We start from the raw sequence: 12819 nt of genomic DNA on the forward strand, positions 1-12819 counted from the left end.
CTAGTGAAAGGTAAGATCAGACTGAATCTCAGCCTTCTGGCTCCTGGAACCTATGCTCTTTAGCTCTTACAGGACAATGCTGTCTCTGCATGTGGCCTGCAGGGACAAGGGCGTTCTGTATATGTATCAGTCTTGTCATAGGGTCTATAACCCTATAACCCTATAACCCTATAACCCTATAAGCAATGTGTTTAGATCTTCTGCTTTAGAGAAGCGAAAAGTGTTTTTGTATGTCCCAGGTCAGAACTTGTTGTTGTTGTTATTGTGTGTAAGATATGTGCATATGGTGAGATATATATATATATATATATATATATATATATATATATACACATACACTACACATACACATACATATACATCGATCTCAGCAGCAGTCATTTAAAAGTCAAAGGATAACTTTATGGAGTAGGTTCTTTTCTTCCATCTTTACATGGAAACTCAAAGACAGAACCCAGGCCATCAGGCTTGGGCAGCAAGCTCTTTACTGGCTAAGACATCTTACTGGCCCCAAAACCTTTATTTTATTTTGTTTTGTTTTAAGACAGCCTGTTCAGGCTGGCTTCTAACTCACTGAGAGCTGATCCTCTTGCCTTTAATTCCCAAGTCCTTGAATCACAGCCATGCAGCAGCGTACCTGGTGTGTGCTAGGGACTGAACCCAGGACTCTGCATACTAGGTAAATGCTCTATAAGCCAAGCTATATTTCTGGCCCAGACCTGCTTTTTTTTGTTTGTTTGTTTTAGTTTTGGTTTTTCAAGACAAGATTTCTATGTAATAGCCCTGGCTGACTCATTTTGTAGACCAGGCTAGCCTAGAACTCACAAAGAGACCTGCCTCTGCCACCCGGGTGCTGGGATTCAAGGTGTGAGCCACCATGCTCAGTGTCCAGAGCCACTATTATGCTGTGATAGTCTTCTTGCTTATATTATGATCCTTATTGTCTCAAAGCTCTGCTCACGCCCCCTCTTCACCTTCTCTTCTGATACCTATAAAACCTATTTAGGGTTGTCCCAGTTTTTCAAACATTAATTATTAATAACACCACCACCACGAATTCGTGGCTCTGTAGCTTTTCTTGTTGACACCATCAACTATCCTATCTATGACATGCCTGATCAGATTTTAAGACAGCCTGGATGGTAAAGAGACGTTAGCTTTCCTGATGGAGGTTGCTATCAACCCTGAGCCTGACACTCAGCGTTCCCGTCCCCCTCTGGTACAGTGCCCTCTTGGGCTTGCCACAAGTCTAATGATTGGACCATGTCCTTCAACATCACCACCAAGTTCCAGTGACCTTCACTAACCCTTCCATAGGCACAAAAGGCAGGACCTTATGAACAAAGGCCACGGAAAAGAATGGTGATTGTTGGTGTCGTGTAACTTCAAGCAGGAGAAAGACAGACTTGGGTTCCATGTTTGATGGTAGTGGGGTTTAAAATCAAAGACTTTGGGGATGATTTAGCACCGTGTTGCTGCAAAAGGCAAAGAGGTTTTCAAATCCTAGGAGCCAATAAAGCTATAAACTGCATTTCCTGACCGCATGCTCTGTGACTTGGGATGTTCCAGGACCAAGATGGTTAAGAAACTGTTCAAGCAGCCACACCTAATGGCTTAGCTATAGATGTCTCCACTGGTCTCCTATAGAAATGGGTATATATGTACTCTTGGCTTCCCCTCCAAACCCATTGCCTCTCTAAACCATCCCCCAAGCTCAGAGAGCAGTTGGCATCATTGGAAACAAGCTTTCTGCTTGCAAAGCAACTTTCACTTCAACCAGGAAGAGCAGATCTGACCACAGAGCTCTGCCAATCTCCAGAGCCCGAGACTGAGCCGTCTGTAAAGTTGCTGCCTTCCTTGGCCTTCCCACCTTCAGCAGCCTGAAGGACACACACAGCCTTGCTTCCAGACAAGCTCAGAGATAGGCAGTACTGTGAAGTAAGACTTCCCTGGCCTGTGAAAGCCACTGAGTCCCGTGGGAGGTGGTAGGAGGAACTGTCCTCTCTGGCTCCTGTGGTTATGAGGAGCTGTATGTTTACTTGTCACCTTTCTAGGTCTCAGATGAAGGACGAATAATGAGGTGGAGGTTTAGCTAAGCTACGGCGGTCATATAGCATTGTCGGAATGAACAGACACTTGCTGTTTAGACTAGAACTGTGGCCTTGTTTGTTACAGCAAAGTTCACCTGACTCACGAGACAGAGCTATCCACTCACCTCTCTTGATCAGCTCTTGCCAGCCTGCCAACCCAGCTAGTCTCACTAGAAAGAGAAGCGGTCAGGAGGAGGTGATGATGGCTCCATGGAAGTGCTCTTTTGCACCCCAGGGGCTCCCCTTCTTAACAGCAGCTCTCCCAATGAAGAGCTACAGCTAAGCCCTGCACCTGTTTAGGTAGGTCTAAAGAAGACAAAAGTGGAAATGGGTTACCTAAGGGGATAAGAAGTTTGTCACACAGTGACTGGTAATGAATATCCACTATAATTATTCACCATAACCTCCTGAGCGTATCGGTAAGGATGCTCACACTACAACCTAATACCAAGGGTTTTCCCTACTCACCCCCAAGCCCTTTACCACTGTATGGATAACAAGTTTCCTGCTGTAAAAGGGGTGATTAGTGGCTCCCCAACCACATAATCACCCCCTGATCCCTGGAACCTGTAAACACATCCTTATTTCTGAAAAGAGATTTTGCAGATGGACTTAAGGGTTTTTGAAATGAGGAGGTCATAATCCAGAATTGTCACCGAGGGTCATAATTCAGTGACACATGTCCCTGTTATGAACACACAGGTTAAAGAGAGATGTGGCCTCAAGCCAGAGCCAGCAAGTACCAGGATCGAAGAGAGGTGTGAAGAGGATTGTTCCTTGGAGCCTCCGTAAGGAGTGTGGCCAGCTAACACCAGGCCATGGCCATCTCTTAGCAGACACACACTTAGCAAATGCACACAATGGCTAACTTCCTCGACTCTGGCTTCTCCCCTGTCCCATTCCCCAGCAGCACAGCGCATCAGGTATCCCAGTGAGCCTCTCTCACTGAGCCTCCCACACACTTTCACAAGAAAAAACTAAAATCTTCCTTACTCTCAAAGCCAGGCCATCCTGAGGGGACATGGCCATGACCAGTCAATAGGAACCGCAAATCTCCTTGAGGACGCTCCCTCATGGTGGGAAGCAGCCCAGTGAGAGAGAACCAGTGCTGCACTTGGAAGGGGCTAGACCTTTTCTAGCCTTGGCTCGTGGTCTCCTGACTCTAGTTAAAACAGTGATAATGAAAACTTTTCTTCTCTGAACTCCCATTGAGAATAATTTGCTGGGAGGACCTCGAGACAAACGAAGCCTAGAGTTTGGAAGACGGCAGAGATCCAGTAGACAGCAGAGAGCTGACAGAAGGTCAGGCTCTGAGTAAATCAGGTGAGGCTTGTGGATCAGACAGAGCCTGTGGATCCTGTAGCGAGCGCCCTGGGGGTTAGAAGGCCATTGCCACAGTTCTGACTCAGCCACAACTGACTTCAGCACACCTAACCTTTAAAGGAAAGGGAGGTGAAAGGAACTGCTAAATCCCTTTGACTTTCCAAACTCTTATGCTCTAAAAGCCCACTAATGCCTCTTTGTTTGGTTTTGTTTGTTTTTCAAGACAGGGTTTCTCTGTGTAGCCCTGGCTGTCCTGAAACCTGCTTTGTAGACCAGGCTGGCCTTGAACTCAGAGATCTGCCTATCTCTGCATCCCTTGGGATTAAAAGCATGCGCCACCATGCCTGGTGTAAGGTACATTTAAAAACCCGTCATTTGGGAGGTGGAAGCAGAAGGAGCAAGAATTTAAGGCCAGCCTGGGCCGTAAGAGACCCTGTCTCAAACAAACAAACAAACAAACAAACAAAAAACCCTTAACAACAAAAAACGAACTTTCAAAATTCCACTTCCTTGCCATGCATGTTGGTGTCCTCTGTCCCTACTGGAGACACAATGGAGTCTTCTTGAAGTCTTTTAGATGAGGATCAGAATTAATTCAGCTGATTCAGGCTTTAAAGATTCCAAGTGTTGCGCTGCCTAGACTAGCATTGGCTAAAGGAAGTTGGTCCAGGCAGAAGAAGAGAAAGCACAAGGGCCCTAGGACCCCACTCACGGAGTGGTACCCTTGTGGCTCTTGGGATGATCACCTTTCGATCTTCCAGCAACATAGCCCCTTACCTATCTTATCTAGAAAACAGATGCAGTAAGATTTTATAAGGATTAAAAAGATACATTTATTGGAAACACCCGCACATAGTAAGTCTGTCACATTTCTTAGTAATCACCATGACGATAGCTTTTAGATGTTTGCCCACGCTGCCATTGCTTGTGGCTGCTCGGAGTGAATTTCCCACTATCCATCAGTTCATATCTCAGAAGCATGACAAGCCAGGGACCTGAGGCCCAGGAATGTATTCTGGAGGTCTGAGAGAGTGGGGGTGGGGCAGCAGGCTGGAGTAAGTGGCCCTGTAGCTCAAGTGTTTGGAATGAACCCTTCAGGGTGAGGGTCGAGCAAGGGAGGGAGGTTCAGAGGAGCTGGAAGCCTTCTGTGGCATTTTCTATGATGGAAATGTCCTCTCTGGTGGGTGCCTGAGTTGTGCTCTGGCAACCACAGGCTCAGCCTTTCACTTCCGGTTGTTGTTTTAACTGGGTGGGGCTAACGTGCGTTTGGTCTGCTGTTTCTCCTTGGTCCACCTGGCTAGTCCACCTGGCTCATCCCTGGGCTGGCTGGATACAAGGAGAAACAAATTGGCTTTTCAGAGAATGAGCAGGAGGCGCAACCACAACAGGAGACGTGAGTGGGGAGGCTAGAAGTGGCAGACAGGAGTGAGCTCACTGAGACTGAAGCCCCCAAGGCTTTCAGATAGCGATAACGGAGGGGAAGCACCTGGAGGGGAAGCCCAAGGAGGAAGCCTGCTTTCTCTCTCTCTTGCACAGAAGAAGCTGACTTTGAACTCCCTCGAACCTCCCAGCTTATCAAGATCACATCTTGTATTTTTAACATGTCCTGCCATACATGTAGATCTTGTTTCTCCAAATAGAAAAGAGCCTTTTATGGTAGTAACTGGCAAGCTCCATTTCTCTGTACCTCAAAGCTTGTTATCTCTTTTTACCTTCCAGGAATCAACACGAATCCTGTGAGGCCTGCTTTTGCCTGGAATGGACTTTTCCTCATTCTCTGCTGTTGGTTAACTTCAACTACTCCCTCAACACTCAACCCAGAGGTCACCCGTCACCGGAAGCCCTCCTTGAGCCCCAGGCTGGGTGTGGCACCCCTCCTCCCTGGGGCAAGCTCTCATCTTGTTCTGCAATTAAGGGCTTAAGTGCTTGCTTCCTCTCTGAGAGGGTCAGCAAGGTGAGAGATAGGTCACAGATAGAGGCCCAGTGCCCGACAGGCTGTAAATGGTCATTATGTGATGGTTAATCCTGATTAAACAGCTCTGTGGGCTGGGGAGATAGCTCAGTGACTCAGATGCCAGCCCTGCAAGCATGAAGACTCAGATTCAGTCCCCAGCACTTAGGCTACGGTGTGTGTGTGTGTGTGTGTGTGCGCGCGCGCGTGCGCCAGGCCTGGTGACAGGTGTCTGAATCGGCAAGCTCTAGATTTAGTGAGAGACTCGGAAATGCAAGTCGGAGAGAAATTAGGAAGACAGTGTCTGTATCTGGCTTCCACATGTACTTCAGCATATACACACGTACACATACATACAAATAAAACAGCAGCGGCAACCAAAAACAGCTGTCATCTTGCAAACTGCCACCCATAGGTTATAGAAGACTCAGTAGGAGAAAAAGTTGTGATTGCCATCCACGGGCCTGGAGGACGACCCTGAGATGGGACAGAGGCATCTGAGATGCTAGGAAGATTGTTATCTCCAATGTCCAGAGCTAAGAGCTTCCAGCCAGGGACTCCTAAGGTCCACTGAGGGTGAGATTTCACGTGAAGAGACTTAGAGAGGTAAGGATCCTGCAAGTCCACCTTACCTTTGCTAGGGACCTACTGAGTTTTGAATGGCAGTCAGAAGCCTTCTCACTAGAACAGGGTCTGATCCACCCAAAGGTGTAGCTTTACACGGTGAGCCTCATGGGTCCACAAATCCCCACAGCTAGCATTCAGAAAGCCGCAAAGTGTGTGTGTGTGTGTGGGGGGGAGGTGGGAATGCCATTGTCCAAAAGACCAAAGGACAAAGGCAATGTCCTCTCTGGTCAGGCTCTGTTTGGGAGGTGGGTTTGTGGGGGGGGTCCTAGGGCATGCAGTTGAGGGTGGTCGTTCCATGTTTGTGCTCTGCCTATGGTATCTCTGAGAGATGTGTCCACCTGACACTATGAGGGTGGTGGATTCGAGCTGCATGCTGCTGTTGTAGTGAAACTTTATGAGACTGACTTCTTAAGAGCATGGACTAAAATACTCCCCAGATAAGAGGAGAATCACAGGTTGTTGCTTTCCAAAGGTCCGACTGCACCCACAGCCCCAGCACACCTGAGTCAGGTTTGCTCCTTCCCAGTAAGGCGGGAGCAATTAGGGACTGTTTTGTTTCTTACAGGGCTGTGTGCCTTTTTTCCAGTGGGTTAAATAGGCTAGATTGTTCCTGCAAACCTCAGACACTGTCACTAGAGGAAGGCAGAGTTGCCTTCTCTGGAACCGAAAGGCTTTCTTCTGTGGCTCTGATAAGATTACCGCGCTGCTGAGCCGCCAGCGTTCAGATTTCCCACGGAACCGCAGGAGCCAGGCTCCAGCCCTCCTTGCTGTGGGCAGCCTGCTGAGGATCAGGCTCTGAAACCCGATTCCGCTCCAGGAATGCCTTCACCCCACGGTGATAGGGCAGGGTCTTGACAGCGTGCCTACCCGAAACTACTCCTGTTCTCACAGACCAGCAAATGAAAGATGTCTGCTAAGGGGAGCCAGAGTGACTCCAAGGGTCTCCACCCAGCCAGAGCCGAGGGGAGTGGATATCCTGGCTTGCCTGCAAGTCCATCCAGTCTAACTCCTTCAGAGGCGGATTGGTCCCCATTATGACCACCAGCCTCAACCAGCACACCACAGCTCGGTGACAGGATGGGGAAAACCAGCGGGGATCACAGGGACATCCCCAAATAATCCTTCTTCCCTAAACTTGGAGTTTTCCCTTCTAACAAATAAATGAGATAAAAATAAAGTAGATGGGCAGGGTAGATACTCCGATGGGTAAACATACTTGCTAGGTGAGCAAGAAAATCTGGGTTCACCCAGGGATTCCCATGGTGAAGGAGAAAACTGACTACTGAAAATTGTCCTCAGATCTCCACACCCACAGTGTAGCATGGGAAACCCCATATTTATACACATACGCAATAAATAATAATTATTAATAAAGCAAACATTTAATCTGTTAAAATGTTTTTAAAAATAAACTAGCAAATGTTCAACAAAGTAAAAACTACATGAACCTAAGACACGGGTTACAGGGCTGGAGAGATGGCTCTGTGGTTAAGAGCACTGGCTGCTCTTCCAGAGGTTCTGAGTTCAATTCCCAGCAACCACATGGTGGCTCCTAACCATCTATAGTGGGATCTGATACCTTCTCAGACATGCAGGTGTATATGCAGATAAAGTACTCATACACATAAAATAAATAAATAAAATCTTTTTAAAAAAGATATGTTTCCAAATGAATGCATATATGGGTATATATATTCATACATACACAATACATTCATACGAAGATGAACAGATAGTTTCATTTCGTGTGTGTGTGTGTGTGTGTGTGTGTGTGTGTTCTTCAGAAAAGGACTCACGAAGCACCGGCTGGCCCGGAACTGAGTATGTAGTTGAAGAATAATCTTTAACTTGGCTCTGCAGCTGCCAGCTCCAATGTGTTGAAATTAAAAGGTGGGCTAATACACCCAGCTTGATCACACACGCCCACCCCTTTGAGAGAGGGTTTGTCTCACTGTGTAGCCCTGGCTGGCCTGGAACTGGTGCTGTAGACAAGGCCAACGTTGCTGCATCTACCTCTCCAGTGCTGGGGTTAAAGACGTGCGCCACCACTCTCAGATCGCTTTTTTGGAAAACGTTACTTATGTGTATGCACACATTCATGCAAGTGCCCTCAAAGGCCAGAAGGGAGTTTTCCCTGGGTTCCTGTCTACAATAACTTCACCATTATTGTCTCTAGAGACAATGATTTTGTAGCCAAAGAGGTCTGCCTGTCTCACAGTGCTGAAATACTGTCCAGAACAAACCAGCAAATAAACGTACTAAAGCTTGCTTTTTCTTTTCTTTTTCTCCTTATCTCTCTCTTAAAAGCCTAATGTCTCTCATCTCCAATATCACAATCACCCAATCAGTATGTCTTAACTGGTGGTCATGAGGACCTAGATATGTAAAGAGCGGTCCTCCTCCTCACTGGGAGCCTGGTGGGACTAGTTAAGTGCTCTGTAAAGGCCAAGGGCCACTGGGAAGGTGGCAACATTTGAGCTACAGAGTTTCTATTAATTTATTAGGCAAATTTTATTGGGAAGTTTGGGTTTCTGTGATAGACACTGTATTGGTTTATGGAGACCCACCCACCAGTAAGACAACCCGCCTACACTGAGATACATATACTCTCTCTTCTTCCCCTCCCCTGCTCCTTCTGTTCCTCTACTAGGGATCAAACCCAGGGTCTCACACCGGCTATGCAAGGGCATGTCCTCTCCTCTGGGCACCCTGTGAACTTAAATGCAGACGTTTCCGATTCCCCTCTATCGAAGGTCTTTACTCTCTGTCCTCCTCTTGGAGTCAGACTACACCCCATCCAGGGCCTCAGAGGGGCTCCCTAGAATGAGAACCTTGTACATGCAATGGGCAGCATCGTGGCTGCCACCTCAAGCAGGACTGTCTCAGTTTCCTACTGTCTGTGGGGCAGAATCCAGGGCCATTCATGAGCTGCCTTCAAGGTCTGAAAATGGCGAGTTAGAAGAAGGTAGGAGTTGGGAGCACAGCTAAGGAATGAGAAAAGGTAACACCTTCTAGGTGGCTTAGACGCCCCCCCCCCTCCTGTGGTCGCCTCTAGGGAGGACCTCATTGCTTCCATGGCTTTATCTTGTTATTGCCACTTTTCTTCTTTTAAGGACCCCCCTATCTTCACCTCTCACCAACCATCCTGCCTCCCTGAATGAAGCCGGTGTGGTCTCCCTGTGTTTCTCTACCCACTCACTGCCTTTCGCTCAAGGCTTCTGAGCAGCCTCTGCTCGGGCCTGTACTGTCACGCTTGCAGAAGCATTCATTAAGCACACAGTGACAGGATGTGTGAGTCCCTGTTTCCTCGACTGGATTGGGAGTGTTAGAAAGGCACAGGTCAAGTGCCACCTAGCTTTGTTTATTCCAGGGAGGTCCCTATAGGCTGAGGTATGACTGATGTGGCTGACAGTAGTCCCAGGGATTTGAAGACTTCCCTAACATTTGCGGTAGGCAAGGTAAGCAAGTGTGCGATAGAAACTGAACGTGGCTAACAAACCCTGTTGGTCTGGGTTGAGTGCTCACTGTGGGGACATGACGTGACTCAGTTTCTTCTCAAATAAAACAAGTAGCCTCCTTCAGGAGGCTGATTTCAGGGCTCCTAGCTCCACCCATAAGCAGGTAATACACCTTGTCACTGACTTTCACTTCCTAGATGAGAAGTGTCACCTCCCTTGTCTTCTGTTTCCTCTTTACTTCCTTTAACAGCTCAGCTGTTAGCTGCTGTGGTGTTTTGCTTGTTTGTTTAGGCTTTCATGACTGGTTCTCAAACTTCAAAAACAGTCACTGCCAGCCAGCGAGGCCACGGCACACCTTAGGATGAATGGGTGCAAGCAGATCTGTCTGGCATTCTGGTTGACTAGGTAATCTCCCTGTGCTGGTCAAGCCTTTGGCACACAGGAATATGGCTATCTCTATCCAGGTCCTTTTCCGTTACTGCATATATCAGCTTGTAGACAGGAGAGTCTTTTCTTTTCATGCCTCCCACCTACCAAGCCACACAGGAAGTTGCTGGGCTGATACTTTTCAGGGCCTTGGACTCCCTCTGTTTCTTCTTCATCTGAGGGAGGAAGAAGTGGCCCTGTGACAGGAGCCCTTCTGTGTTTCCCTAGATTAAAGTTAGAACTTGCATCGGAGCCTTCAAGCAGCGCCCCGCTTAAGTCCAGTTGGGCTTCCATCTTATGCCCGTTACAGTCCTGTTAGTGACCCCATAGCTTCCAGCTTGTCACCAGGGGTATCCTGAGCTCCTCCTGAGGAGGGAGCTTATAAGTACAGCAGTTTCTTTATGAGCCTTTGCTTGGTCCAGCAACTTGACTATTCCCTTGTCCGTTTCCCTTCTCTGTCCCGTAGCCTGCACAGAGACTCCTATTGCTTTGTCTTTGCAAGGTCTTGACCATATGTAAGGACCTATCTGGAATGCTTTGTGGTCTTTCTACTCTAATCAACTACTTCCCGACTTGCAAATGTCGCTACAGAAAGTCCATCTCAGACACCAGCATCCCAGGTACTCAGCGCTCCCCAAGTGCCCAGTACGCAGAGAGCAATCCTTGTTACTTTATGACAACTGGTTGAGCTGAATACACAGCCTTGCTGTTCTTTTAGGGCAGGCAGACAGGGAAGCTTAGAAAAGGTGAGTGGACTCAGGCCTGGAAGGGACTGAACTTCTGTGGGCTGGGATCTCCCCAGACCTTGGGCTAAGAAGGAGCGGTTTCCTTTTGAGTGGGAGTAGGAATCACCTTAAAGGCCAGGGGTTTTTCACCTCCTTTTTCCTCTTTGAAAATCCCAGGTCCTGCTGAGATTGATTAGGATAAACCGTCACAGTTTCCTCTCTCTCTCTCTCTCTCTCTCTCTCTCTCTCTCTCTCTCTCTCTCTCTCTCTCTCTCTCTCTCGCGGGGGGGCTGAACCTGGGGGCTTGGCCATGGCGTGCCTCTGAGCTCACCTGCAGCTGGTCTGGGTTGGAAGGGAAACATTGGATATCTGTAGACCTGGAAGAGGGAGCTAGGTGACCTCGTACTCCCTGGCTGGAAAGCGGTGGCCAGGATTCTGACGTTGGAAAAGTGCAGATAAAGTCTGGGACTCACCCCTGTCTACCTCTCAGATATGGCTACCCACATCCCAAGGTGCACACCACCTCAGGAGGCAGGGCATCTTGAAGAGTCTCCAATTTCTCAGAAATATGTTTTTTTGACCGGTGGCAAGGGAGCTTTTCAGAAAGTTATGAAAGAAGATGTGACAGACACAAGGGACATCAGAAGTAAGAGAACAACTGGTCAGAAAAGCCACGCTGCAATCAAAAGGGGAAGCCATGCGGCCAGAGTCCCGGCCTCAACTGCCAGCTCTGTTTCTCAATGCCTGAGTCAGGGTTGCTGGAGTTTTTTGTTTTGGGGTTGTTGGCTCACACCTTTATCCGTTTATGACTTTAGTTATACCTAAGTTTTATTTTCTAAAAAAAAACCATGTAAGTGCAGTCAGAACACCTGAATCCCTACAAAGGGCCCCCTCCTTTGCCTTGAGGTCCTTTCCGGTCCGCAGGGGTCTCCTAGGAGCAGGGACCAGTCTCTCTCCACTTGGCTCTGGCGACGGTCTGACTACATGCTGCTGAGAGCAGGGACAGCGACCTGGGCAGGAGCGCTCTGACCTCACTCTCCCCAAGCCCCAGGCCCGCGCGTCCCCGCCAGTCTTTTACCTCCATGTCCTCCAGGTAGTCCTTCGGCTGTGGACACGCCCGCTCGCCCGGGTTAAGAACTCACGATCCCCGTTGTCCCCTCAGCTCCCAGCCCGGGTCACTTTCGGGCTGTAGCGGGCACAGAGCGAGTGGGCGGCGGCGCGCGCCTGGCTGCACTCGGCTGCGGGACTGCCCCAGCTGGGGGCCCTGCGCCAGAGAACGAGGAAGGAGGAGGAGGAGGGAGGGACCGAGGGATGCAGGAGAAGGGGAGGGGAGGGGAGGGGAGCAGGGAGGGAGGCCGGATCGGGGTTTAAATTTAGACACAAATCTAAACAGATACTGTCCCTCCCAAGGCAGGACTCAAGAGCCCGAGCCACGACTCCATTAATCTGCCCAAACATGGGCTGGGCAGCGCCGCGCCCCCTTTCTCGCGAAGTTTCTCAGGACCCTGGGGTTTGCGCGTTTTCAGACCACCTCTCCCTCTTTCAGCCTGCCTTCTTTACTTTCCTTGTCCCGCAGATTATAATTGCCTTTTCATTCTTTTCCTCTTTGCCATTTTTTCCCCAGCCTCCGTTCCTCCTCCTTCTCTCCCCCTCCACATCCTTTCCAGTATTAACGTAACCTCATACCTGGCCTTCCTGTATTCAGTAGCCTAATAGGACCACCTTTGCTTTGATATCTCTTTTCCTGTCCACCTTCCAAGATTCCATCTACAGGAAACAATTATCAGTCTGTCCATCAATAGATGGACAAATAGATCTATTTGTGTATGAAGAGGGGGAGGAATCCAAGCAAAGTTTCCCAAGTTTCCTGCCGCTCGCAGCCAGCTTCTCTTCTCATCTGCTCTGATGTATGCAGCATGGAGGCTTGTGGGAATATCTGCTCCTACATGCTGCTTTCTAAACGACCTTTTTTCCATTCCTATTAAATATAGCAAAGGGCACAGTCCTAAACATCCGATTCACATAAGGCCCAGCTTAGTAACTCTCCCTAGGGAATGTCGGTTTCTACAGCCCTCAGGACAGCAAAAGGGCTGCGTGGGAGGGATGTAGGGACTTGAATCTGTGCCGAAGCCATTGTCTGCTACTGGGTTATATAGCTCTGGGTGCCCCTGCAGGGTCCCATTTCTTAGGGAAAACGCCTTCAAGGAATTGGCTGACAA

The 12819-nt window shown here is 48.7% G+C and overlaps 1 protein-coding gene across 2 annotated transcripts in view; it reads right to left on the bottom strand.

Moving 5' to 3' along the window:
* Rcsd1 (RCSD domain containing 1) overlaps positions 1 to 11847 on the bottom strand; it is a 58679-nt gene extending 46832 nt beyond the window's left edge. For both annotated transcript variants that reach the window (XM_028760103.1, XM_028760095.1), the window contains exon 1: positions 11679 to 11847. In XM_028760103.1, coding sequence (XP_028615936.1) covers positions 11679 to 11684 — 6 coding nt within the window. In that variant the 5' untranslated portion in view covers positions 11685 to 11847. The remainder of the gene's footprint in view (positions 1 to 11678) is intronic.
* Between the last annotated feature and the right edge of the window lie 972 nt (positions 11848 to 12819).

This window comes from Grammomys surdaster, unplaced genomic scaffold (genome assembly GCF_004785775.1).
Source record: "Grammomys surdaster isolate TR1022 unplaced genomic scaffold, NIH_TR_1.0 130, whole genome shotgun sequence".
In the NCBI taxonomy this organism is placed as follows: Eukaryota; Metazoa; Chordata; class Mammalia; order Rodentia; family Muridae; genus Grammomys; species Grammomys surdaster.